The sequence below is a fragment of the Cavia porcellus genome, unplaced genomic scaffold (genome assembly GCF_034190915.1).
Source record: "Cavia porcellus strain 051 isolate PalLab524CR breed Dunkin Hartley unplaced genomic scaffold, mCavPor4.1 scaffold_15, whole genome shotgun sequence".
NCBI lineage: Eukaryota > Metazoa > Chordata > Mammalia > Rodentia > Caviidae > Cavia > Cavia porcellus.
In genome coordinates, this window is record NW_026947498.1 from 34,023,911 (window position 1) to 34,051,774 (window position 27,864).

General features: G+C 32.5%; 2 protein-coding genes across 3 annotated transcripts in view; one reads left to right on the forward strand and one right to left on the reverse strand.

Moving 5' to 3' along the window:
- Chmp2b (charged multivesicular body protein 2B) overlaps positions 1–3,871 on the forward strand; it is a 33,652-nt gene extending 29,781 nt beyond the window's left edge. The window contains exons 5-6 of the mRNA XM_003469323.5: positions 1,840–1,946; positions 2,124–3,871. Of these exons, the coding sequence (XP_003469371.2) occupies positions 1,840–1,946; positions 2,124–2,234 (218 nt within the window). The 3' untranslated portion in view covers positions 2,235–3,871. The remainder of the gene's footprint in view (positions 1–1,839; positions 1,947–2,123) is intronic.
- Pou1f1 (POU class 1 homeobox 1) lies at positions 3,228–20,102 on the reverse strand. 2 transcript variants are annotated; one of them, XM_003469330.4, is made up of 6 exons: positions 19,864–20,102; positions 17,150–17,221; positions 10,311–10,535; positions 7,876–8,040; positions 6,414–6,474; positions 3,228–5,619 (listed from the first exon to the last, which is right to left on the reverse strand). In XM_003469330.4, exons 1-6 carry the CDS (start codon positions 20,003–20,005, stop codon positions 5,409–5,411), a joined length of 876 nt encoding a protein of 291 aa, XP_003469378.1. In that variant the 5' UTR covers positions 20,006–20,102; the 3' UTR covers positions 3,228–5,408. The 2 variants fall into 2 exon arrangements, with proteins under 2 accessions (XP_003469378.1, XP_063080835.1); XM_063224765.1 differs by lacking the exon at positions 17,150–17,221.
- Between the last annotated feature and the right edge of the window lie 7,762 nt (positions 20,103–27,864).

Genomic DNA, 27,864 nt, shown 5'->3' on the forward strand with positions numbered 1-27,864 from the left:
ATATTTTATTTTTTAATCCATAAGCTCTTTAGCCTTTTCTAAATTTTATAGTATTTGAGCTCACCAAATATGAGATTTTCCAATCATGATTATGCAAATGTGATGTCATTACCAATTTTTATTAATGTCAGCCAATATTTATACCAATTTTTATTAATGTTTATCAATATTTATTAGTGTCAAGGATAAAAGCAACAGCTGATGCACAAGTAAAGCAAGGGTGCACAGGGATATAACAGGCAGCACAGGGCGTCAGATCTCTGATCCACATTTCTAGATAACGTGTCTAATGAGACTTCTTATAATCTTACCTTAAAGGGTTATTTAGGTTCTGAAATACCTCCAGTGCCTTCATTCCTCAAGCAGTCCCTTACCTATGTGACATTCACCAGGGACTCTTGGCTCATTAAATTCACAGATTATAGGTTTGTTTCTGTTGCGGTCGTAAACTAATATTTCTTACTAAGAGCATTCCACGGATAAAGAGTATTCACATAGCAGACATTTGGTCTTTTACCAGGTTCCCACTTACTAACACGATTACAAGGAGACCACATTTGGGCACTTGTCTTTTTTCTCTGCAGTTACTTCACTGTTATAGGCTCAGTGTTTATGCTGTTTGCCCTCCTAGGCGTTTTCTCCTCATGTATCTTAAATAACAACCAAACAGAGGAATTTAATCTCTTGTAGGCATGCTTCTTGCCTCACCAAGGCCGTATCTCTGCTCAAATTGTATGCACGTGTGCATCCTTCCAGGACTGTGTCGCATGTTATTTCTAGTTGAATGCAGCCTTTTTCCTCCGAGACTTTGTGTAAATATTTATCATTTTATTTACCACAGTGTGTTTTTTTTCCTCCTGAAAATGAACTAAGTTCTTCATTTTTCTCCATCTCTATTTCTATTGTATTTTTACTGCATGCCAGTTATTTAGGGCCCCAGTGTCAAAGATAAATAAGATATGGTGCCAAGCCTTTGAACAAACTTTTAACTCGTATCAATGTGATTCCCAGTATATAGAAGGCATTTAATAAGTACTTCAGGTAGGGAAGAAAAGAAAAAATGCTTATAGCAGTAACAGTCTTGCAAAGTTGATTATTTTTGGTCATATTTAATAAAATAGTGACACTTTGATTTTATTAAAATATTCTACTTGTATCTTAAGTATAAATTTAAGAAGTATGAACTTATGATTATAGATACAAAAGGCGTAATTTGTCTCCCAAATATTAGTAGGATAATTGATTCTTTTTTTCTTCTTTTTTTTTTGGTTAGGTCCATTAGCTACCAGCACAGTGGATAGAATTTTTGAAATCAAATTAAAAAAAACTGATGCTTGCAGTTATGAATAATACATAGGTTTTGTTTACAAAGTAGATTTTTTTTTTCCATGCTAGGGATCAAACCTCAGGCCTCACAGTATACTCAATGAGTGTTCTATCACTGAGTATTACCCTAAAGGTAAAATTAAAAGAAAAAATCAGAATCTACTTATTTTATTAAAGGATACTGTGTTGAAATAAACATTATTCCAAATTTATTAGCTTAGAAATATATTTATCTTCATGCTTCATTGACATTTGAAATGTGTTTTTTCTTTTTTTTCCTTTTTTTTTTCTTTATATCAGTACCAGGGATCGAACTCACGACCATGTGCTTGCAAAGCAGGCGCTTATGCCACTGAGCTAAATCCCCAGCCCCTGAAATGTGTTTTTTAATTTACTGAAATCTGACTTTTATAATATAAAAAACAGTATATTTTATTGTAGTATTTTCTAAAAATACAAATCAAACTGAAATGTCTGACAGTAACTGCTTTGTTCTACTCTTCCTCTACCAAGTCAATGACACACTTGATGACATCTTTGATGGCTCTGATGATGAAGAAGAAAGCCAAGATATTGTAAATCAAGTTCTTGATGAAATTGGAATTGAGATCTCTGGGAAGGTATGAACATCATGTTTTAATTCTTTCAGACTGTCTTTTAGTGTTACTTATATGGTTTTATGCTTGTTTCAGAAGTAAATTACTTTGTAGCATATACTTTGTGTTAGCCAAGATGTCACTAATGCACGTTTTTGTTTTTTCCATTTTTTTTCTCTGTTCCTCTCTTTAATTACATAGATGGCCAAAGCTCCTTCAGCTGCCCGAAGCTTACCATCTGCCTCTGCTTCAAAGGCTGCAATCTCCGATGAAGAGATTGAACAGCAACTCAAAGCCTTAGGAGTAGATTAGTCAAAAAAGTCATTGTGTTTTTGCTTACTTACAATTATTTAGGATGAAGCAAGCACGGTGCAGATTCCTTTTACAAAACACATTTATTTTGAAAAATGAGGACCATAAATAAACAGTTGTTTCCTATCCCACGGCTATTTTGAATTTTTTGCCAAAGAATGACAATGACATAAAAATGGAAATGGTTTGAATTTTAATTAGAACTGCTTAGGAGTGTGATGTGTAAAAAGTTGACTTCTTTCTGCATGGCATAGAGAATTAAATATGTTACTTGGTGTCAGTTCATGTTTTAAATCTTTTCAGACTGAATACACAATTCTTGTTAAATGCCACTAGGCACCAACTTAAAAAGACTTGTAAAAATAATCAAAGTATATCACTAATTCTGTATCTGTTGCTTAGCCTTTGTAAACAATTATGTTTTATGACCATAGGCACTACAGCTGCCAAATTATTTTTAAATGATCTAAAAGAAGAGTAGTAGTTAAACATCTGTCTTAAAAACTATCATTAACTTTTCTTTTCTTTTTTCTTTGGGAGAACATTCTAGTTGTAAGTTATTACCTTTCAAAATGTGCTTGGCACCGGCCTTACATAGCACAATCATATTGTGCACATATTTAAATTACTTTAACTGGCAGTAAAAAAAATAGTTTTAAACAAAAATTGAGATACAACAGTTATTCAGACTGTCTTGTACATCTTATAGAAGTGAATTGAATGTAATTAGCAAAAACTGAATAACATTTATTGTAATAAACAGTAGGTTTTGATCTTACTTCCAAGAACTGAGATTTTTCTCCATATGAACTGTAACTTAACTTCTGTTTAATTTAGAATTGTATTGGTATATTGAACTCTAAATTGAAGCCACTACTACTATGACAATGCATGACATAAATTTTAAAACGAAAGTTTAATAATTTTTGGTAAATAAACTACAGTTTTGTCAGAAATTACTGCCTAAGTGTGTATTACTGTGTTTGCAGTGTATTTTAGCTAACATTGTCATGATATTTATGTATAGAGAGGGCAGAAGGAAAATGGAGTGCTACATTAGATAGAAATAGAATTTAGAATTAGGTTAGCTTTGAAAGATGACACTTGTGACACATAAGTTCTAAAACAGTCTATCATAAAAATCTTGGAGGAGATTAAATATATGTAACCTAGTTAATTTGAAATGGTGGGCATTTTGGACTAATATTGACAAAGTTAAGTATGTTTTAGAACAAGTTTACATGTAACATATAAATTGGGTAAAAAAAACTAAGCTATTTAGTTTGTTTTTGTTTTTGTTTTTGTTTTGTACCAGGAATTGAACTCAGGACCTTGCACTTGCCAAGCAGGTGCTATGCACTGAGCTATATCCCCAGCCTAAGACATTTAGTTAAGAATTCATAGATCACTTTATCTTTAAAAATTAGGATTCATTATTGATAGTCTTAAATAATTCCTAATTGCCCTGAGCAGTGATGAATGAAAATATTGTACTGGATTATAGAATATTAACTTGAACATGTTTCAATTCTTGGATGTACATAATAATGCCATCTAACTGTATTTACTTTCTTGTTTACATGTGGGTTTTTAAAAAATTATTTTGTTAAAAATCTCAATAAAGATTTATTACTGTTTTTTTTTCCCTTGTCTTTTACTCTTTTTGGCTTCTGCTAAATTTAGTGTTTAGATATACTTGCTGATTTCCAAAAGAGCAACCTTTATTGTATTCTTAAAAGTAAAATTGTATCACTCTGCTACTTACATTTAATGACAACAACAAAAATTTCTTTTTTAGGACTTAGCAATGGTACATTGCTGATGTTTGAAAATTAAATAAGCATAAGAAGTGTTGGTTTTCTTAGTTAATTTGATAATTTCTGTAGTGGAGTTTAAGTTTTACTTTTAAATGTGTACGTCTTTGTCATTACTGTTTCAGTCAAAGCTGGATACCACAGAAGACTTCTGGACTGGAGAGAAAGTAGAGTCATGTGATTTGGCTACATTCCTAAAATGCTCTAGATGGCAGATTTATAATTCACTTAAATTTGTGTTGTTACTCTTTAGTAGAAGTAAAAGTTCTTTTTGAACACTTAATAAGAAGTAATAGAAGTAGTAGTTAATAATAGAAAATATAGGCAACCTAAGAGAATTTTTTTTAAAGTTGCTTTCCCTATTGTCTTTTTTTTTTTTTTGGTAGTAGGATTTTCTTAACATTTGCATTCAAATGGCAGGAGGTTGCTAAAAGAAAGAGAGTGAGTGGAAATTTCCCACAACTTTTAGAAATAACGGACAATCCAGTTGTTTTTCATCCTTTGTTGCAACTTCTTTTTTTTTTTTTTCTTTTTCCTTTTTATCGGTACCGGGACTAATAGTTTAGGGCACATGAATTATTAAACTCTATCTATCTATCTATCTATCTATCTATCTATCTATCTATCTATCTATCTTATATTTTAGTAGTGATCTATCCCACAGCCTGGTATCAGCTAGTAAGCAGTCAAAAACTTGAGCTGTACTTCCAACCTATGTATGTTCTATAGCTAAACATCAAAAAGCTAATAATTAAGAATATACAGGTTATACAGAAAAGTTTTTGCAAATCTCGAACTACTATTCCGGGCTCTGTGCCTTAAATAGTACCTTCAAATGTATTAACTCTGATTAAAATGTATTAACTCTGAGAAAATTCTAAAACACCTGTGACCTCCTGGAGTTCAAAACTTTAATCCAAGCGAACTTCTAGGGCTGCTGATGGGCAGAACATAAATGAATTTCTGATCGGCTCTTCCCAGGTTTTATTCTTTAAGTACATTACATCACTGGTTAAAAGATTTAGAAGTCTACCTTAGAAATGGAGTTTCAAACTAAAAGATCCATGTGTATACTCATGTTTGTGTGTCTGAAGACAGAGAAGTAGACGGAGGGGAAGGATGTGCTCTGCTTCTCTCCATTTAATATCTTTGGTTTACAATATGCACCCTGGCTTTTCGGAATAATTACTTATAAAATAATATAATTTGAACTTGGAATTTTTTTAATAAAAATAGTGTTATACTAGAAGTTATTGGTATGAAATATAAATATTTTAATCCAGCCAAGTAATATCTCTGATTTTGCTGTGGGAGAAAAGGAAAACGAGGGGGGAAAGTGGCTATTATGTGATGGAAAATCTTATCTGCACTCAAGATGCTCCTTAGAAATAGAAAACAGACTTTGATTCAAACTTGTTTTCACCCGTTTTTCTCTCTGCCTTCGGTTGCAAAACCAAACTCTTACTACTTCTTTTTCAAGGTTCAGCTCTTCAGCCATCCGCATGATCTCTTGGGAGGATGGTTTATTCTGCTCTCCGAAGTGTCTCTCCAGAGCATCTTTAGCAGAGATACTGTAGGAGGGGCGAGGGGTGAGGTTATGTTGCTTTAGTGAAGCTTTGGGGAGAAAAAAATTAACTTAAATTTTTTAAATACTAACATTAAAAATGGAACTTGAAGATTATGAAAATAGTTGCAAAAGACAAATACTCAATTTGTTAAAACTTCTATTCTGGGTAGCATTGCCAGAGCCGCAGGAAAATTACAGAGGAACGCACACTTCCTATGTTTATCCCATTTTGCGCCACAAGAGGGCAGCAGATTCTTGTAAGAGGAACTAAAACACCTGTAGGTGTAAACGCCATCCCTCATTTTTTTAAAAAACAGTGTATGAAATGTCTAGTGAACAACTGACCAAATAAAAACCTGGGTTGTAGCATTTCCTGTATATGTGTCATAAAAGCAAAAAAAATGAACATCTTTTCTGGGTCGAAATGCACGAGATAATGTTTCATTTTAAGAGACAAAATACTGATGACTAGTTTCATCATTCATAGTAAAATGGACACTGTAACTCTAGACCAAAATTTACAGTGAAAAGGTCAGCAAGATTGACTGCTTTTTAAGCAGCAATTATTTTCATTTTTATTTTATACTTCTGAAGCAAAAATGTTCTTCAAGCAGCGTATTTCTTATCTAATGTTAAAAATCTCTACTTTCACTTTAATTTTAAAATTGTGTTTTAACTTACCTTGTTTCAAATGACTTTGTTCACTTTAAATTGTTGTACCTATATTACTCTCAAATGCTGATTTTATTTGCAAAGCATCTTTCTTTTGTCTCCACTTTTAATATCTGGAAGGAATACCTGATAGTGGTTCTGCGTTTCCTTTTCCTTTCATTGGCTCCCACTTTTTCATTGTACAAAGCTGGAATGTGGAAAAGGGAGTATTTGGATTTTAAGTTTTCTATATATAAACTTCAAAATAAAATTATATATTTTTCTTTTAATTTTGTTCAGTATACTGTATTTTATGTTCCATGGGAAAATGTTAAGGCACAAATAAATATTCGTCTTGCTAGATCTTTCTGCAAATCATGTTCTCGGCTTTGCCCACACCTGGCTCTACGCAGCCTTCATATTAGAGTAAGTATGTAGTTTTACTGTACTAAATAGCTCATCTACCACGTGCTTATGTTAATTGGAAGACTGGTGTGTACAAATGCTCGCTGTAAACCAATACTAGGCTGTGAAACTGATTTATGCACAGTTACTCCAGACTATAACAAGAGGTAAACAATCTAGATAAAAAATCTTGCACCACTTGAATTGTAATTTTAACACTGCATTTGCTTTAATCTTTTGATACACATGCTTTATTTTCTCATTCATAAATGATGTTTCTGAAGTTGATGCAATATTTGGCATTAAGATATACATTTATAGAGGTTTTGAGCATCTGTTTTTGACAATGTTGTGTTCTTTTCACATAACTTGTACATTAATGAAGTTACGTTTTCCATGTTGTGATGAGATACCTGCTGATTTCCTAACGTCACTGGATGTCATACCATGTACATTATGTTACCTGATTACCTTTCTCAGGGGAGCCAGTATTTGTCATTTAAGTGAACCTTTGTTTTTCTAACCATCAGAATTTTACCTGTTATGTTTATATTACATCTTTACTTTGCTATTTTTTCCCCACATGTACCAAAAGTAAACCATGCCAGTGTGAATTTCTGATTGCTCCATACTAAAAAACCATAACTTGTCTCCAAAAGCATATCACAAAATATATTAATATCTCCAGAAATTATAAAATGAGGTATGATTTATGAGTAAGCATACTTTGAAAGGAATTTTTCTTAAATGTGGAATTGTTTTGGGGGAAAAGGTTGCTATTGAATCTATCATGCAAATGCCTTTATTTTATTCCTTGATGCTACAAATGCATTATATATTTTGTAATTATTACTGCTTTTTCCTAAAACACTGAAATAATGGCATGAAGGGAAACCTAAATTTTGAGCTGTCAGCACAGTAAAAAGTAAATTTGCAAAATTTAAAAAAAAAAATCTTGCATCACTTCAAGCTGAAATTCTGCTAAAGCTTTTTTTATATAGCTATTCTCAGCCAAACAGTTTTATACCTGCATTTCATTGGTCTTCCTTTTTTGCTTTTAGTATAATGTAAGGAAACACTTATTTTTCATCTCAAGGAGAAAATGAGTATAAAAGCCTCAGACCTCCTGCTTTATTGTTAACCCTGCCACATGCAGTGGTCACTTAGGGTAAACTGTAGCACAGCCTTCAGCGCGGCCCAGTACCTCCTACTTGCTCGGCTTCCTCCAGCCATTTGGACAGTATTGCTTTCAGCTTGCACGCGTTTTTAAAGCTGAGCTGCAGGTTTTCAAATCGGCAGATCGTTGTTTGACTGAACTCAGAGCCATGAACTGCTGCCAGGGCTTCGCCAACGTTTGTCTGGGTGTATCCTGTAAAAAGAACAAAGATCATTAGCTCTGCCTTTTAAGGGGCATAGGCTTTGTTCCATTATCACACAAATCTGTGTCTCTTTCTCAGTTATTAAATGGTTTTAAAAATTATGTATCTTTGGCAATTTAAAATTCCTTAGTAAGGTTCAGTGTGGCATTGTTCAGTGCATCATAAAAAATTTTTTCAGGCTAATAAATTACATTTTTTAGAAATCAGAAGAGAGACTGGGGATTTAGCTCAGCGGCATAAGCGCCTGCCTTGCAAGCAGGCAGTCGTGAGTTTGATCCCTGGTACCGATAAAAATGAAAAAGACAAAAAAAGAAAAAAAAAAGAAATCAGAAAAACTTAGATGGGAACATAATTAGCCAAATTGTATAGATCTATCATAAACTTTGTAAGATGCCTAAAATTCCTTTTTTATCATTATTAAATATTTGATGATATATGGTCTTATATCTTTAATATGGATAATGCATAAAATATGGTGATATGCCATTTCCTATTTCAAATATAAGTGAAAATTCTGACTTGTTGAGAGGTACTAAATAAATCTATGAGTATCACTGAAAGCATGTTTGGAATGAGGCTATGATCACAAATTTTATCTGTACCTCTGAGCACATTTATAATATTATTTGGTAATGCTTTGGCCTTCAGGCAAAGGAGCTTTATTGATTGCCATAGACATTTCTAGAGTATAAGTTGAAACAAACCATCACCATCATTTCAAAAGTAGCAATATAAATAGAAAACTGCAAATGAATATTCTGCCTACTGCTATGTTTATTGCATACTGTAGTTACATATTATTTCTGAGCCTAAGGCTATATCCCTATAGTTATAAAATTGCTAAATGTGATATCCATCAGTAAATATCAGTATAACATTGCTTGTTCATTTCACAAGTTGAAATACTTAAATAATAATTTTTCAAAAAATATACTACATGAATTTTATCCAAAGTTAATCGTTGGAGTGATTTTACGTTAAAAACACTTCTCAACAGAAAATGAGCAATGGCTCTGAATTGACAGTTCACAGAAGAGGAAACACAAATGCTATTAAATACAAGAAAGAATACGTCCTCATAATCAGAGCATTTTTAAATGAAATGTCAATGAGGCACCACTTTTATTTGTTTACAAAAATCTAAAAGATTAACAGTGCTTTTCAACCACTATTTCATATTCCAAGTACGGCTCATGTTAGAGTCTACGGTCATGTCACCCTGCAGGAGCTCAGCTGATCTTAAGAGATACAACATTAAGGGAAAAAAAGAATAAGCAAAAACAAAACCCCAAAGCATTCCTTATATTTTGAAGGTAACAAATGAAACATTCTTGGTGGAAAGGAAAATTAGTATAAATTCTATGTAAACCAGTTTCACAGCATCTATCAAAATTGTAAACTTTCATAGTCTTTGATCTACAATTTGAATATTTTTCCTATATATATATATATATATATATATTTATATAGGTGCAAAGCGACATTGACAATCATTGTGGCATTGTTTTAGCAGCAAAAGATTAGAAATCACCTAAATTCTGTAAGTAGAGCACTGATTAAAGTACAGTGTGTTCATCAAATAAAGTGTCCACAACTCTTAACAAGGAAAGAAAAATGGGTTGGGGATGGGGCTCAGCAGAAGGACCCTTGCTTAGGATGCTTGAGGACCTGGATTCAGCCACAACTGCTGCCAAACAGATAAATGTTTAGAAACCAGAAAAAGAAAAAAAAAAAAATATATATATATATATATATTTAATGTAAGACAGCTTTGGAAAGAAGAAACTAATGTCAAACAGGAAATACAAGCAGAAGGTATACAACTCACACCCTTTCATATTTTTAATTGTATGAATTTATTACATAAAAGTTCACATAAAATATGGCAACTAGGAAATTGATCTTGCAGTATTAAAAAGCCCCACTGATTTATCAGTAAATGCTCAATTGGGTGAGAAACAACATCTTTTTAAATTTAACAAAGACAGGTAAAAAGATAGTTATGAGATAGTTAAGAGGCATTCCAGAATTAATCCTGAGGTAGGTAAATTTTCAAGTACTATTCATTTCAAAATTCATGGCTTTATTGAAAAATTTTAAGGAGGTAAGTTTTTGTAGATTTTCAACACTTACCCAAATCCATAGTAGGCATATAAAAGAGGAACTTAGATTTAGACAAAGTTTTTAAAAATTTCACAATGATAGCGTAAGAATTTTGCAAACTGAGTTGGTTGCCTCATTGCTCCTAATAAATGCATACCTAACTTGATTCTTCTCATTTTAAATTCATTGGCAAACTTTTCAAGTTCTCGGATTTCCGGAGAATCCATGTCTACTGGCTCTTCAACCAATTTGCTTTTCCGCCTGAGTTCCTGCTTGAATTCAGAGGCCATAGGGTCTTCTGCCAGCAGAGGCTGGTGGAGGGGGGGAAATCCATGGCTCAAGGTGTGCTCAGGAAACTTGTAAAGACACGGGGTTAAACTGCCTGTGAATAAAAGAAGAGAGGGAAATCACCATTTGTAATTGTCCCCTACTAACCAAGGGTTTGCAGTCTCCCCAAAGGTTAACTTTATATTCAGGTTTCCAAAAGAGGAGTCAGTAGCTTAGAATGGGATTATTTATCTTTTACCATCTCCAGAGCAGCAAAAACCAAGATAAAGTCAAAGAACAAGAATTTGCAAAAAATTAAAAATTCTCCAAGTGTTAAGATTTCTATCCTTTTTCTTTCAAAATGCATCTATTATCAGGGATCTGGGGTTCAACTCTAATCAGAATATATGTGTGAATCTTGGTTTCTTTAATTCTTTGAACAAATGATCACTAATATTTGCAAAAGTGAAGGTACTGTTCTCTACTGTGAGCTGCGCTTGTAACTGGAAGGTTTTTTTTTTTTTTCTCATTTTTATTTTTTGAGACAGAATTTCTAAGCTGTTCAGGTTGGCCTTGAACTCACAGTAATCCTCCTGCCTTAGTCTCCCTGCTGGGGTCCCAGTAGTGGCAACCAGAAAATTGATCTTGCAGTATTAAAAAGCCCCACTGATTTATCAGTAAATGCTCAACTGGGTGAGAAATAACATCTTTTTAAATTTTAACAAAGACAGGTAAAAAGATAGTTATGAGATATTAAAATACATTAGTATAATTAAATAGATTTGAATGAATGGAGTAACAAAAGTAACTTCAAAAGTTCTATTATAATGCTAGCAAAAATATTTATTTAAAATATATAGTATTATGGAATTTTACACCTTATGGAAAAGCAAAAATAAATGGCAAGGAAGGATACAATTCCATGTGTAATAGGTAATCACCCATAAATGATGAAGCATTGAGGTAAGTGGGTTAAGTGATAAATTCCAAAGCAGTAAAATACTTTTAATTTTTTAGAAATTGCTTCCAGATTTCAGTCTTCATTAAGAAATAAGTATCTATGTTAGTTTAATAGAAGAGGTGAGAGGATGAGACGTAACACAAATTGCAACACATTTTTTAAATTGTTCATTAATAAATTTTCATTGACAAAGATTTCCTTTTAATTTATATTGAATACCATAAATTACCAAGCATTTTGATATAGAAGTTTTGTGTAATCATCTTTCTTATGAGTATAAATAAGAACTTGAAAACTAGTTATTATAGAATATATGCAGGTATCATTCTTTGAAACTTACTGAAAAATACATCGAGTTCATGCTTCCTGTAGATCCATAAATACATTCACAAATCAAAGACATGAGTAATAATGTAACATAACAAATCTTTCTTTAATATATCAATATGTAATGACCAAAAATAGTGTCAGCAAATTATTGATTTACATTATTTATGTGAGAATATGTGATTATATAATATAGAGTACATATATAGTGTTCAATAGAATACATGATATATTGTTCAGTAGAATACATTATTTTTCTAAAGAAAAGGGAACACAGGAATGAGAGATTAAATTAATACAGCTGTTTTACAAGAAAAATAATACAAGGAAATTGTTTTTGTCTTGCAAAATGCTATTTTTTACAAAATCAAATTATCCGGTTAAACTGTTGTATATCTTTTATATCATGTACTATGAGGTGTGAATCTGTTAGCAGTGTTGATCATTATTTTCAAGTTTTCTTAATGATCACAATCATGTACTGCTACTACAAGTCCGTTATGAGACACTTTGTGATCATTTCACATGCCACGTTCTTTATCCTTATAAACAACTGAGTTAGGAAAGATGATATGTAGTACTGTATTTGCTCCACAATTTACAATTAGAAATTTCCATAGAAATTAAATAACTGTCTTCTGGTTCCATGATGACTTTGTAATACAGCAGTAACTAGAACTAAAGTCCACCAAGCATTAGAATCAACCACATCAAAATATGTACCTAGTTTACATTTTAGAATGTGGTTAGATAAGTTAAATGACTTTTCTATAAAGATTTATTACCTGCAGGATTCCAGTTCTCCTAGAACTAAACTTACACAGAAATTCATCATCGCAGTTGTAAGCAAAGCCAAACAAAACACTGGTTCCATTCTAGGATTCTGTATTTGGGAGAGTCTTGGAAGAGACTGGTGTGAGATACATGAGAAGATGTTGCTCAAACCATTTTAAAGTATGGAATACTGGGTAAGAAAAACAATGGCAGATCATGCATTTTCCAAAATGCTGATAGACAAATGTCTTATTCTAGACAAAGACATGTTTAATTACTAGCTTAGAAGCATTTGCAGGTACTCTGTGGTCACAAATATGTTTTTCCATTGCAGATGAGCCCATTATAGTCTTTCTCAACTGCTCTGTGTGTTTCTGCACAGCAAAGGTGAGAGAACTGGTTAATGTTTCAAAGCAGCCAGTGCAGGACAGAGGACAGCCTTGTCTTGCAGGGTGCTGACTCTGTACCACGGCATGGGGCAAACTGCCTCTTCTCCAGCATGTGGTAGCTGGCAGCATCTCAGTTTATGGGCTTGGTGCCTAAGAAGAACAAATCGGAGGGGCTGGGGGCAGAGGGACACAGTAATTACTCCATGTTTCTGGAAGCATGCAGGAATATGTATTTGAATTCTTCCATTTATGTTCTCCGTTTTCTCATGTGAATTAGAGCAAATTTTAACTGGCTTTTGTGTGTTTATTTTTGTAATGCTAAGGATTATGCCCAGGACCTTCAAACAGATCACATTTCTCTCTGCCTCTGTCTCTCTCTCTCTCTCTGTCTCTCTCTGTCTCTCTCTCTCTCTCTCTCTCCCTCCCTCCCTCCTTCCCTCCCTCCCTCCCTCCTTCCACAGTCTTGCTAAGATGTCCAGGCTAGGATTTGCATTTGCATTTCTCCGGCCCCAACCTTGTGGACTGCTAGAATTACAGGCCGCCCTATCATGTCAGGCCAAATTATTAATGTTTAAGTAGTTATCTTTTCACATTTTGGTGTAGGTTAAATCACATAAATGTGCAACAGGGATCTACTGCCTTTTCTGTCAGGTAATCTAACTGTACCTGTGTGTTTACGGACAGTTTGTGACAGTTCTCCTGCTTAAGCTTAAGGTAGTTACTACCTGGTTCTTTCCACAAAAAAAATTATCAACTCATTAGAAGAAAAAAAATATATCATGTTACTGCTGCTTAAAGACCAAACAGAAGCAAAAGATCTACACAATTGCCCCTTCATATTTAATACAACCAGCACAACTTGGAACAAAGAAAATTGAGAAATGAAGGGAGAGAGGAAAAAGGAAGAAAAGACAGGACAAAAACCATAAAGAGGAAAAAAGGAGTCAGAGAAAGAGAGGCAGAGGGAAAAACAGACACAGATAGGGAGCCAGAGAAAGAAGATAAGCTCAAAGAAACACGGTTTCTCAATGTCAGCTGCCAAAGTGCTTTCTTGGCCTTTCTCATTGGCTCAGGTGGAAAGCCAGTTATTATTTTCAGTAGTAATAGCCTGTGAGTATTCACTTTCTATTCAAAAGGATAGATATTCAGAGGTGCTAATTGGCTAGAACTAGGTTAGCAATTAGTTAACAATGTGGCTAATTCATCGCTACTGTCCAGGTATTCCTTTAGTTTGCTTAGATCTGGACTATGAGGTACAGTGGACTCTCTTGGTAATTAAAATCTTCCATACCTATCTGAAAAAAATACTAGCTGTAACTCTTCCCTTTCTGTGAGTTAACCTAATAAAATGTTCCAACTAAAACAACAGAGTACGGTAATAAAATCAGCATATTACAATAGTAATTTCACGTCCTCTGAAAATGTGGTTCCTTCTGTAGTTTAGCTGTCATGCCCAGCACCTAACATGAATGGTTTGTGTTGTTGATAAGGTGCTGCTGTGGATTGTGTGGAAGTGACTGATTTTATTACTGCCTTGAGACTTCTCAGAATATTCAAATGACATAACCAGGTTTCTACTGTGTATTTTATACCTTTTTGTTTTATTTTTGAGTCCTTGTATTTTATAACTCAATTTCTGCAGCTTCTCTGGGGATGAAGACAGGAAAAGTCAGACTCTCTAAGATTTAATATGCCATGAAGCAAATGCTAATGCTGAATATATATCAAAGTATAGACCTTCTGACATATTATAAAGCACATCACATTTTAATGATACCTCACTCAAAATATTCAAATACAATCTCTATGTTTGCCATGTTTTTTCTTTCAGTGACAAAACATTTAATGTGAAACCTACAGTGATATCTCCAAATCTTGCTATAAAAATTTTGCTATTAATGTCACCACGCCAGACTTTGAATCTTGTTAAGTCTTTCCATGAGCCTTTAGTTTTAAACTGCAGTAAGGAAGATGTTAATGAAAGGCCATTTTGCCGAGTGTCTTCTTGAGGGAACTTATGTCAGCAGGACCTGAGTTGCCTGTTAGCTCTCAGAGTGACCTGCCCTACCACAAGAACAGGTGAATGACAGAATGCTAAGGACAGCTGCAAACTCCCTTTGACTTCCTGGGAAGGGAGGCAGAAGTACAAGCCATCTGAAGGTATGAGGGCAAGACATAAATGCTCACTGGTCTGTGATTAGTTTTATCTTCGTGATTTCCGTGAGCAGTGAGCAAGGACTGGGTTTGTTGAGTTGAAACTAAAGTGTACCTTGGTATACAAACCAAAGCTATACCTTAGTTCCTGGGAATCCCTGTGAATCACTTGCCTGCAGGAGAGGGCAGCGTATGGCCCCATGCTTGCCATTTCCTGTGTACATAATCAAAATGCGACAAAGAATAAAGCTTTCCCCTTATACCTCCAGTAGCTAAGTGCGTGCATTTTACTATTTTCTAATGAAAGTAGTTCATCACTGAGGAAGGCTATTCTCATTAGCTATGAGCACTGATTAATTAATGAGTCATAAGTGATCAGTTTGCAGAGAAGAATAAATTTGTCTTCCCTTGTTTGTTAATTATTGAATAGAGAAATCAAAATTTACAGTCTATTGTTAAGAGTCATTTTGACATACAAAGGATGATACAGTTCTGTCAGAAATACTTCTTGACAGAATGTAAGAGAAATTAAATTTTTCTGAATTATTTTAAAGCTGCAATATTTATTGAGTCTTATGCTGAGAAAATTTGAGAAATTAAAGATTAATGAATTAAATTGTTCTGTTTTACTTCAAAATTATAGGTCTAAATCTATGTGCTTGTTGGTTTCATTGCTTATCTGGAGGGTAACAAAACACAAGTTAGAAAAGATTTCCCTAATGTTATTCCTTTATCCAAAATTTCTATGACAGCATCACTCTCTCACACAAGCACGCACACCACACATGCACACACACACACATGTACACATGCATATTCTGTTAGTTCAGTCCCACTGGTAAATCATTTTCTGCTGTAATAATAAATATAGGAAATCAAAGAATTTCTTTAAAGCAAAGCAAAACAAGAAATCTACTTGCCAGCTGTGCAATTCATTAAACCATTAAAGTCTTATATCTGGCCATTCCCTTGAAAGGGTTTTGGCCCAGGCCGGATACTGTAGCCGTTAAAGCCAAGGAGCTCCTGTCTCCCCCACCTTTAGGAATTACCTCTGGCTCCAAACTAAGACCAATGGGCTACCTGTGCATCCCTAATGCCCCATTAGGTTCCACCCCAGGCCAAGGCTACTTATGTGCCTCACTCCACGTGTTCCACGGAGAGATCACTGGCCCGGGGTGGAGATGCTATGCCCCAGGGGGTTGAGGGTGTCTCTCCCCGCATTCCCAAAATAAAGGTTATTTATATTTCATACTTCTTATCTTTTCAGCCACGGCTGGTCCTCTTCCTCCTCCTTCCTTCCCCCCACAGTTCTATCATCCCTGAAATTAAGCATTAATTTTGTCATGATTCTATCTTATGGCCCAGATTTGCCCATTTTTTAAAAAAGTATATACTGGTGTATTCATGTAGGGCTTGAAATCTCAATAGCTAGTCTGAAAACAGTGATACTTAACTTATCCAGAAGAGAAAAGTATGTAATTTCACTAATTCCAATCTTAGTGCAGACTCGAAAGCAATTCAGAAAGGATTAGCTAAAGCTTAAAGTAGCTATCGATAGACTGTCTGCAAATCGCTCAGCCTCAGTCAATATTTTATTTATTTTTATGGACAAAATGTTCAAAAGAAATACTGTGATGAAAGTGACGTTCCATACCTTCCCTTTGTCTGACGTGAGAGCCACTAATCACAAAGGTGCTGAGCACTTGAAGCGAGTACAACTGTGGAACTGAATTTTAAAATTTATTTTATTTCAGTTAATTTACATTTAAACTTGAATGCTATATGAAGTGGGTCGCTACCATATTATTACTGAAAGCAAACCCACAATAACATCAAGCAGTTTAATAATAGTGACTACAAACAAAAATCACACAAAGCCAACAGGAGTTTTCAGCAGCGCAGCAGTTGTGAGATGTGTAAAATAAGGCAATTAGGTTAATCACTCGGTCTCTGACAGCCTTATGGAGCAGGAAGCACCTCAGGAAGTGATGGTTTTGAATAGTGATTTCCATGGGTAAGATATCACAATTTCACATCATAGTCTGCTGATGACAATCTGAGGTCCAGGAAATCCATCACAGTGTCCCCAAATTCAACATCATATATAAAGTTAAATTTTCTTACCTGCCATCACTCCGTAGGTTGATGGCTGGTTTCCATAATGGCAAGAAGGAACAGAATAATGTAGTCCTGTTGCTGTGTTTCCCAACGTTGTCACCACGAAATATGTGTGAAAACATTTAGGAATGTGGATCAAAGACAAAAATAGATGCGCTGCTAAGAAAATGTCTGAGGATTCATGACACATTCAGTTCATTTCAAAGATACATATTTATGCAAGCCTTAAACTTTCATGCCACTTTTTTTTTAAACTGGGAAAAGTTTTAGTGAGCACATAAACAAGGGGTCAAACTTTGTCTCAAACAGATCTATACTCTTCATTAATTATTCCCCATGTAGGGCTGACTGGCCAGTTTGGATTGTAACTCTTTGGGAGCTACAAAATCTTTATAGGTTCCAACCATTGCAGATATTGTAATACACTAGAGAATAATCTCTTAATATTCTTCAATTGCATATATTATAAAGAGATTTTTCTCTGGGAGCATACTGAAAATGACTCTTGAATTTCTCTACTTTTGCTTATGATTCTAGCATATCTCTAATGCTAGACGGCACTGGAAGCCGTCTCTAATGAGTATAATCACAGCAATCTCATTACCTTCAGGGTGTTATGAAAACTCTGTGACACTGTTACATGTTTATGCTGTTGTTGAATCTATGAGGTTGTATGTATTCTGCATGTGCATGACAACAATTCTGACAGTAAAGTTTGTCATCAAAAATAAATCCATTGATGAATAAGAATGTACTAAAACTGTGTATAAACATAATCTCATTGATACTTTTTGTGCTTCATGGAATCACTGAGTATTTTGAAAGAAAATTTGAATTACTAAACTTTTATTAAGTTTTAAACAGAAATCATCAGGTTGACATAGAGAAGGCATTGTGGACATATCTCATTGTGTATTTTATCATTTTACTTCATGCCCTGAACAGAGCAGTAGATTTTCATAAGTATAACATAAATCTATCTTCTTGAATCAGATATCATATAGTATAGACTTAGGATTCTTTTAGACTTTTATATTACATGCAATATAATGATTAAGAACACAAGATCTATTCATAAAGAAAAATGTTTTATCTCAGTATACAGTTATTTTTTTAAAACTGCATACATTTTCACTTTATAACAGATATTAAAAGAACTGAAGTGATTTTGCAACATAACAGTCACACACAAAAATATTTCTACTCATTTAAAAGTTAAATAAATTAATGTTGAAATATTTAATAACCAAATATTCTAATTAAAAATCAGTATTTCTAATTATTTCCTTGGCAATTAGCTATGTGTGATTATAATTTTATAAGAAATGATAAGTCAATTTAAAATATTTGAAGGCCATTTTCACTGCTGATTTGTTTTTTTACTTCCAAGATTTAAATAATTTTTTTTCTGATTTTACAAAATTGGGTAAAGAATAGAGTAATTAGCAAATATATTGTTATTTATTATAAAATAAAATTTTTGAGTTGCAAACTATACCTACTCCTCAATTCTAAATTTTATTTTATGGATGTTTAGGTTTTCTTTATACATAGATGATTAAAGAAACAATGTATCACTCTTTCTATTCCAAATATATATATTATTTAAATATATGATTATGTAAGAATATTTAACATCCAATTATACTGTGTATTTTTATTGAAATGCTGTTACTATATTTTCAAAAATATGTTGAGATACCTCAAATATGTTTGTTTAATATAATGATAGGATTCTTTACTAGATGAAAAAAGAAACTCTACATTAAATGATTTTCTAAAAGGCCAAATAACTAATATCTAGAATCTTTAAAGTTGGCTTTTAGAGTGACATGAAACTTACATATATATTTGAAAATGTCTATTTTTACATAAAATAGATGTTCAATATTTTCAACCAGAATATAAAAGTATAAACCTAAATTTAGATTTCTGAATGTGTAAATTTTTTCCATTTCTAAATATGAGACACATTGCATTTAAAACAAATGCAAAGTGAATATATGCTGCTGTTTAAAGGAAGATATTTTTCTTTTCTCAAAGGTTTATCCATTTATAAATCAACTAAGATAGTTTCTTTGTTACTGTGTAAAGAACAAATGTATTATAAAATATGCATCTGATTGTGTTCAGACAATACTTTTAAATATGGAAGTCTAATTGTTTTAAGTAAGTTAACTGAAGCAAACATAAACTTTTGCTTGTATGTGGTGATGTTCTCTGAACATAATTTTGAGTTTGCCTCTAAATTTAATATTATGCCAAAATGTTTATTAAAATTTAATGATTATATTCTTTAAAATCCATTTTGATTTGTATTTAGGATTCCTTTGAGGTATTTAACCTAAGTTTTATATGTTCTGTTTCTAGACAATACCAAATCAAATCAATCTTTAATATAAAGTTCCATCTATTAAACTTCAAACTATTTCAAATATTTTTTTGAGTTTGTTACTTACCCATACATATTTCCATTAAGTTCAATGTTTTCTTATATAAAAAGTAGATTTTATTATGGTAAAACAATCTAAATGATTTACAATATTTTAAAAATGCTTAACATTTTAGCTTCTTTAATAGTATTAACATTTCATTTAAAACCAGTTACATTGAAGGGGAAAAATAAAACAAGCAAAGGGATTATTAACTAACAAGATTCAAAACGTCCTTTCTGAGATATTTAGGCTCAGCGCACGGAAAGCGTCACAGGGGTTTGGTACCTGTAGACATCACATTGGTGGCGTGGTTGGAGACAGGTAAGCACTCAGCAGCGCTGTGATGCATTATCAGGGGCAGAGTTGCAGAAGCGTCAGAATTCAGAGGTATAAAGGTCTCAGCCGAAGTAAAAGATTGGCAACTCATTCCCACACACGAGTAGAAAAGTAAGAACTGCTGCGCCCCAAATCAGTTTTACTGTATTACCTGTTGCAGGGCTAATTCAATTCTTTTTACCTGCATATATACATCAGGCTCTGAGGCAGCAGGCAGGGCAGGCTAGTATTTATACTGCAAGGAAATCCCTTTATGCATGTTAATAGACTTTTCCCAGGAGTATTGCTGTATCTGCCTGAACGTCTTCCTTTCTCACCCAAACCTGTCCGTGCCCAAGAAGAAACTGGTTCTGTGGTATAGATTTAAGGGAAGGGAGAAATCTAAAACTTTGACAGCTTTAGTAATTCAAACATTTGGAGTGGAATTAAGAACTTTGAAGAAGTGTCTCTAAGTAAACAAGGCTATGATGAGATATTTTAATTTCTGATAAAGTATCAATAAATGTGCTAAATAACACGAAATAAGAAAATGCATACTACATACTTCTAAGAACTTCAATGTTTAAGAATCAGAAATACATGAGACTATAAAAATGCATGTTATCAATTACTAATTTAAATTCAACAATGCACATTTTGAAAACCACAAAATTCAACTTGTTTTACTATAACAATACTTTTTAAAAATGAATTCAGTATAGTAATGTATTTGGAAAATGACCCTAATTGATTGTCACTCTCTGTCTGGATTTCCATTTGTTCTTCAAGAACCCAACATTCAGGAAGCTTGTATTCCAATAAAGAGCCTATGCTTACCATGTTATTTTAGTGTGCAGACTTTTCACACAGACAGAATACAGAGACATGATAGGAGAATCAAGAATGCATGCCAAAATCAGCTGATTTAAAATGAATACTTTGGAATTTTTAATGATTATGATTTTGATAGTACATGAGTGATGCACTATTATATAGAGCATGTCTACTAGAGTAATACAGCACATTAGTTTGATAGGTTATCCTTCATCAGACTGGAATTTTTATTATGGAATGATTCTAGATAATTTGAAATTACTTGTTATGTGCTAAATTTAATATTGGTGTTAGTATTAACATTAATATTAAATGAAAGTAAAGCTTGAAATCATTTGAATAACTTATTCATATTCCACTGATATTTTTGAGAAAAATTTGCTGAAGTTTGAACATTAAGCATTACATAAAAATACTCATTGTAAAGTGCTATTTTTTCATTCTGAATTTGGAGCCCCATTATTCTTCCCTAACAAGAAAAAATTTTAGGTTATCAAAATCATCTATTATACTTTCAGAATTCTGGTAATTTTTAGTCTTCACATATATAAAAATTGGTTTTTCATTGTACTTATAGAGACTGTCTAAGGAAATTAAATTTAAAAAATTTTACTGGGGTAACTTATTTAAGTGGTTAAACTAAATAATACTGATATGAAAGATTTTAGAAACTGCCCTTAGTATTTCTGTTGCTATATGGAATCACTGGACTATTTTTGTAAAATACACAAACCAAATAATGCGGAGTATCATTAAATATGTGCAGCAAATAATAAAAAAGAAACTTGCTTAGTAATTTTCTATGGTTGTAAAAATCATAAAATTGCACTTTAAAATGTCATTAAATATTTTTTAAAAATTTGTGTATCTGGTCTGTGAAAGGCAAAACAGAATGATACAGTTAAAATACAATAAAACTAGGAAACATTATTTGTATTACAATCTTCTCACTTGATACTATAAGCTATTCTCTTACCAATTTTATTTTTTTGTGAACAACCAATGTTTTCATGATATTAAATTGTGTATAACAATTAAATTAAGGCCATTTTCAAATTCTTTGGTATTTGTGTTACTTTCTGCTTTTTCACTTTTGTAAGCAAAATTCAATTAACGTTTTTGTCTGAAGTATTCTATTGAAGCATTACTGTATCTATAGGATCATTTTGAGTCTTCTTTAAAGATAGTTTATAAAAGGTGCGACCACCTCATTTAAGACTTATAATTTTGAAAAATAATGAAATTTTCAAATAATCTGTCTATTATGTGTTTGACTTCAAGTGTCACAAGCAAGTTGAATAAAATATAATGCTTTATTTTATGGGGACACGCGAGTGCCTTGAAACTTAAAAACCCTGTAGTGAAGGAAATGGAAAGCCATTTGGCATAACTGTCTCTGTTACCTACTTTTTTCTGTGTTTAACATTTCTCGACCTCTGTCTGTAAACAGCACTCAGTGGCAACTGCAGAATCTTCTCAATCCCATCGTGAGCGTCACTGCAGGCAGAGACAAGAGGCTACCTTTGAGCTTCTCAGTATACATTTATAACAATCACCTCCTTATTGACCACAGCTATGGATGTGTCCAGAAGCATAATCACTGCTCCTGGTCACCTAGTTGGCCTGGATGGGAACAGACATTTGTAGGTGATGGGGCTAAATCACTGTCTAGGAAATCACTACCAAAATGTAAACAATGCTGTTGTACCATTTACATGGATACCACTTGTATAAAATAGAGAATATTTTTCTTACATTCTCAACATCAGAAGTCCAAATATTTATATTTTATTAATTTGGTAGAATGATGACATTTTACTGCTTTACTTTGTTTTGATTTAGTAATTAAATATGCTTTTCATATTTATGTTAGTTATTTGCATTCATTATTTTGTTAATTAACTGATTTAACATTTTGCCATTTTACTTAATCCAACTGAGTTTTATTCTTTATTTGTATGTTTTTGAAATGTATTAATTTTCAACATTTGTATTTCTAATTCCTTCTTGTTTCAAGTTATTCTATAAAGTAACATAAGAGCTTACTAATGCAGTTGATCTTTTCTTTTGTGAATTTCTGATCAATTTAAAACATAAAGTGTTCTTTCTTTGATGATTCATTTATTTTTTATTTTTGTATTTGGGAACTTTAAAAATTACTGTAGACATTTAAAGCTAATTATTCATTAAGTTTTAAAGCTAATTTATAACAGCTTATACTATAATGGAAATTTTAGTTTAACTGAAAAAGTATTGAGTAAAAAGAGAAAAATCTGTTCCAAATTAAGGTAATAAAAGTGAATATGTAGAAGACAGATTTGTTAACTTGTTCCTTCTTTTAGTTAAAATTTTTTTCTTAGAAAAAATTTAATATTGAAAGAATGATCACATTTTGAAAAAAATGTGGAAAAAACCCTTTCATGAAATAATATGTAAATCTATTTATCACTAAGTAATATAGTTAAAATATACTTTTATATTTGTTTCCTAACTTTTCTATATTTTATATGAAATCAGAACAATATGATATTCTCAGCATCTAGATTGATTCTTGAATCAAAGTATCTAGGTATCAACTTAAAATTTCCACCTTTACAGCTATGCAATAATGGGCACTAAATTTCACCTTGCCTCAGGTTATTTTATCTATCAAATGGAGGTAATAACTAATATGCTACTTAAAGCAATACCTACTCTGTAATAACTGCTTAATTTAATGTTAGGAATTAATAAAATGAAATGTTTTACAATACTTCTTCATGCTTGCTTGTCCATGTGTTTTATATGTATTATGTCACTTGATCCTCCTTTAACCTACTGAGGCTGACACCATTTTACAGACTGAGAAACTGAAGATCCAACTCATCATTAAGTAAGTGATGAAACTGGTACAGAAGTCCAAACCATTTAAAGCTTCAGCAAGGTATAAAATAATATCTTCTTTTGCATATGAAAAACATTAATGATATTGTATTTATCTAACACTAGCTTTATGCCTCTATCTTTGTCTGTGAACAAAGATTTAGAGATAAAATGTAGAAATAAATCAGATTCTGTAAAAGATGTCATGTTTTCATATATTTTTTAGCTCTTTTATACCTATATAATCATGTATTTGTACTCAGCTACATTTTATGAATGGTATGAATATTATTTCTTGAGATGTAATGGACAGGCACTGCTGAGTAATATGATCCTATTCAATATGTCCAATTGATGTTTTTGATGCTCTTTTCCACCAACTTGCAGTTCAAATCACTTCTGGCTAATTACAAATTGTGGATATCATAGAAACAAGAAATTGATGGGAATAGAATTAAGTTGGAGAATTCCCACTTGGATAAGAAAGTGAATATGAATCTAAATTAATTTATTCAGTTAACTTAAATGGCAATAAAACAGAGTATTCCCATATCTCATAACTTTTGCAAAGATGAATTTTACTCAAAGCAGTTTTTTAAGGAAAGATTATACAGCCATATGGCTTGAAAGGGGATTTTGTCACATTGAAGCACACATTATTTGAAACACTTATCAGTCATATATGCCTTGTTTGGCTGTTTATTGATTATGAAGTAGCAGTGAATGTACACATTATGCAATTACTTCTTGTTTACATCTTTTCATAACCAGAAAATAAGGTTCCATCATTGCCCAAGGTGGAGATAATGCCAAGGCTTGCAATCTTGCTAAAGATGAATATTCTCATAATGCTGTCTAAAGGGTAAACTTGTAACTTACAGAAAATAAACGTCAAGTGAGACATTGAATTAGGAAGGATGCTCCCCCATAAGGGCCAAATCTCTGTTGTACTACAGCTCACAGGTAGATTTGTCATTTGCCTCATTCACTTAAATAGATCTAGTCTTGTCCAAACAATATCCTGCCGTGCCTTAGTTAATTTAAGTGGAAATACTGTACTTCGAGAGTCACTACGTAGCATTAGTAGATGATGTACAGAGGTACTTTGGGGAGTGTATAAATCTTTCACATGAGATATGTTTGCCACTGCGATTAAATGAGAAGACTTTTATTTCTTTAACTCCAGATGTAAATAAAAGGAAAAACAGTTCCTTAGTAGTCTTACTGGGTGACACAAGGATATCATATGCTGTAACAAGAAATGTACCCAGAACACAGCAAACTAATTGATATTGTGCTGAGTGCGTCTGCTTTGCTTTTTTCTTTTAGGTATCTCTAAAGATGAAAGGAACAGACTGCTTTCTTCGTTACTGCAATGAGATTATTTAATTATAATCATCTGGCTATGGCTTAGCTCATGACACAAGATAATCTAACATAGGGATTGGAGAAAGGAGACAAGGTAAACGAAGGTGCAAAGTGACAGGGGAAAGCTGTTTCCTTTCTTCTTGTGGCAGTCAGAGGATGCATTTGATCACTTGGGAGAGTTTTGTTTTGTTTTGATTTGTGTGTGTGTGTGTGTGTGTGTGTGTTGTTTTTATAGCCCTGGAATATATTAAGTAAGAAAATTCATCTACCTATCAATATTGGTGGAAGAGACACTCAGAGAGTTTTGTATAATTCACAATGTTTGATAAAACAATTTCATAAAAGCGAAGATAATCAAGAATGATCACAAATCCAAATCATGATTAAGAATTAGAAAGTCTTTAAAAGAAAGGTTCATACCACCTTCTGAATTAGGACAATCTACCTTAGAATAGTCTGCACCATTTCTGGTAATTGTTTTTGGTTGTTAGTATTTATTATATTTCATTTTTTAGTTTCTATTACCAGATTGTAAAATGTAATTTATGCAATGTCCTCTTCTCCGTCCATGCAGGAAAGTTATGAGGTGATTGTTCACAAGTTTCTATTTCTACTACTGAGGAAAAGACACTGCAACAAACTTTTCATCAATCTATGTTCTGAATCACCAGTGAAAAGAGATGTAGCAAATTCCTATTCAAATTATGATTCAAATAGAAAAAAAAAAAAAAAAAAAAGAAAGAAAGAACACCGGCCAAATGAATGGCAGCACAATGAAATGTATTGTCAATCCCAGAGGAACATTGTTTAAAAATATAGCTGAGGGCTGTTCCTGGCCTGTAGGTATGCGGTACTTTGCAGTGACCAGTTATTAGGAAAGAAAATTATTTTTCCCAGAGTAAGGTATTTTTTTCAAAATTCAAAATCAAATTCACTTAGTGTTTACTAAGTGACTCATTTCTGTGAAGTTCTGTGAAATACATTTTTCATCATATTACTTAAATTAATATAATTTTAGTGATCTCAGTGATATATTAACCCGTATCCTATATTTTCACAATATTGTTACTTATTTTGACTTTTAAAACATAGATATGCCATTTTCATTTTATTGCTTAAAAATAAAATGCTTCTTTTAATATTTCTTATGTTAATTACTATAACAGAGCTATCCAAATATTTAACTTATACTTCATTTGAATATGTTAAACCCTTCTTATATCAGAAACACATCAGTGCAGTAACTGAACAAATTGGTAGAGATAAATTTAAGTTTAATTCGTTAAGTGTCATACGGGCAAGTAAAATGTTTCATTCTATGAAAGCAAAACTGAGGAGAACAAGTTGAAACAATTTACAATTTATAAGACAATATTTCATCATGTCTTAAGCAATAGTAATAAAGTTGTGTGTGTGTGTGTGTGTGTGTGTGTGTGTGTGTGTGTGTGTGTGTGTTATAAATGTGACATTACTTGCTGGCAAGATTTTAAATCTCCGAATAAAAAATATAATTACATGTTCTCAATAGGATCTTGTACATTAAATTTGTAAAAACCTGCAAGATGCAATAAGGATAAATAACATTAGAACTTGCTTTGTACCAGATTGAGTCTGCAAACGAAAACTTCTCTGCACTACACGGGTGTAAGGAGCTATATCCAGGTCTAACGCTCTTGTTCCCACGGTTATCAGAGAACAGCTAGTGTATAAACAAAGTGCCTTTTTAAAGGATTTTTAAAACAAAATAACTAGACACTAAATTTTAAATTATGATAAATGGTCAATCTGAGTAAGACAATCAGCTGACCAGGAAATATTTGTAGATAAAAAAATTAAATACATAAAAGAAAACCAATGAAATTGATATGTATAAGATACTACAGAAAAAAATAAACATTGAAAAGTGAGTTTTTGTGGAGGCAGATAATGAGGCATAAAATTGTATGTGAGCAGTGTCATCTAATTGCTCCATTCTATGAAGAGCATTTTAAAATATATTGTGTTATACTTATTGTGATAATTATTTTTCTAATAAATGAACAAATCAATTATTCAGAAGTTGGAAGTGATGGATGATTTAATGTGATGTCTGCACAGTAAAAAGCATGTGACATAATTTTTTAAATACCTTCGCCCTTGTTAAACACATGCATTGACTAACAGCACACATTGACCAACAGTGAAGTAAGCGTATACCTGAGAGGTCTTACTTCGTACACTCTCAAGAGTTTAATATTGAGGAGGTGAAGGGAAAAAAAGAAAGAGAAGGCAGGGAACTGGAGAGATTTGAAAGAATGTGTAATATACCATCAACCTTAAAGATCTGTTGAGAATTTAGCCATGTGGAACAGACACGAATGGCATACAGGAGAGAACGTTGTTCCTAATTCCTATGTAACATACATAAAGAAAAAGCTACAAAAACATAAAGTATTATAATTAATTCAGTTTTTGTCTTCTGATTCTTCCTACTATATACTTCATATAGAGAGAAAAGGAAACAGAAAGATGAAAATAGAAGTAGAACATATTCCTAGAATTAGTTAATTACGCAAGTTAGTAAACCCAAGTACAGAATTCTTATTTAAAAATGACTAGTAATGAGAACAAAAGTTCTTTAGAGTTCATGGAGACTTCATAATATTTTAATTGCTTCTTTTATACTAAGAACAAAGTGTAAATCATGGTAGGATTGAGAAACAATGACTAAATAGAGATTAACATGTAAGCATTCAGAAAATCCACTTCATTTTTATTCAAACCTGAACTTTGGGCACATATTTCTATTGAATGAATAGTAATGCATTAAACAGAAAAACATCATCTGTTCAAACACAGTTGGTAGCTTAAGGTTTCATTTTTTTATCAAGTATCCTGCAAACCAAGTGATTTCATCAACATATTCAA

What these genes read in the sequence shown, in the direction of transcription:
- Pou1f1 (XM_003469330.4), bottom strand. Translation starts at nt 20,005, where the DNA reads ATGAGTTGCCAATCTTTTACTTCGGCTGAGACCTTTATACCTCTGAAT. An exon ending in CACCAATGTGATGTCTACAG is followed by an intron (nt 17,222 to 19,863) that starts GTACCAAACCCC and finishes TGGGAAACACAG; the next exon opens with CAACAGGACTACATTATTCT. An exon ending in AAACGCAGAACCACTATCAG is followed by an intron (nt 5,620 to 6,413) that starts GTATTCCTTCCA and finishes CCCCTCCTACAG; the next exon opens with TATCTCTGCTAAAGATGCTC.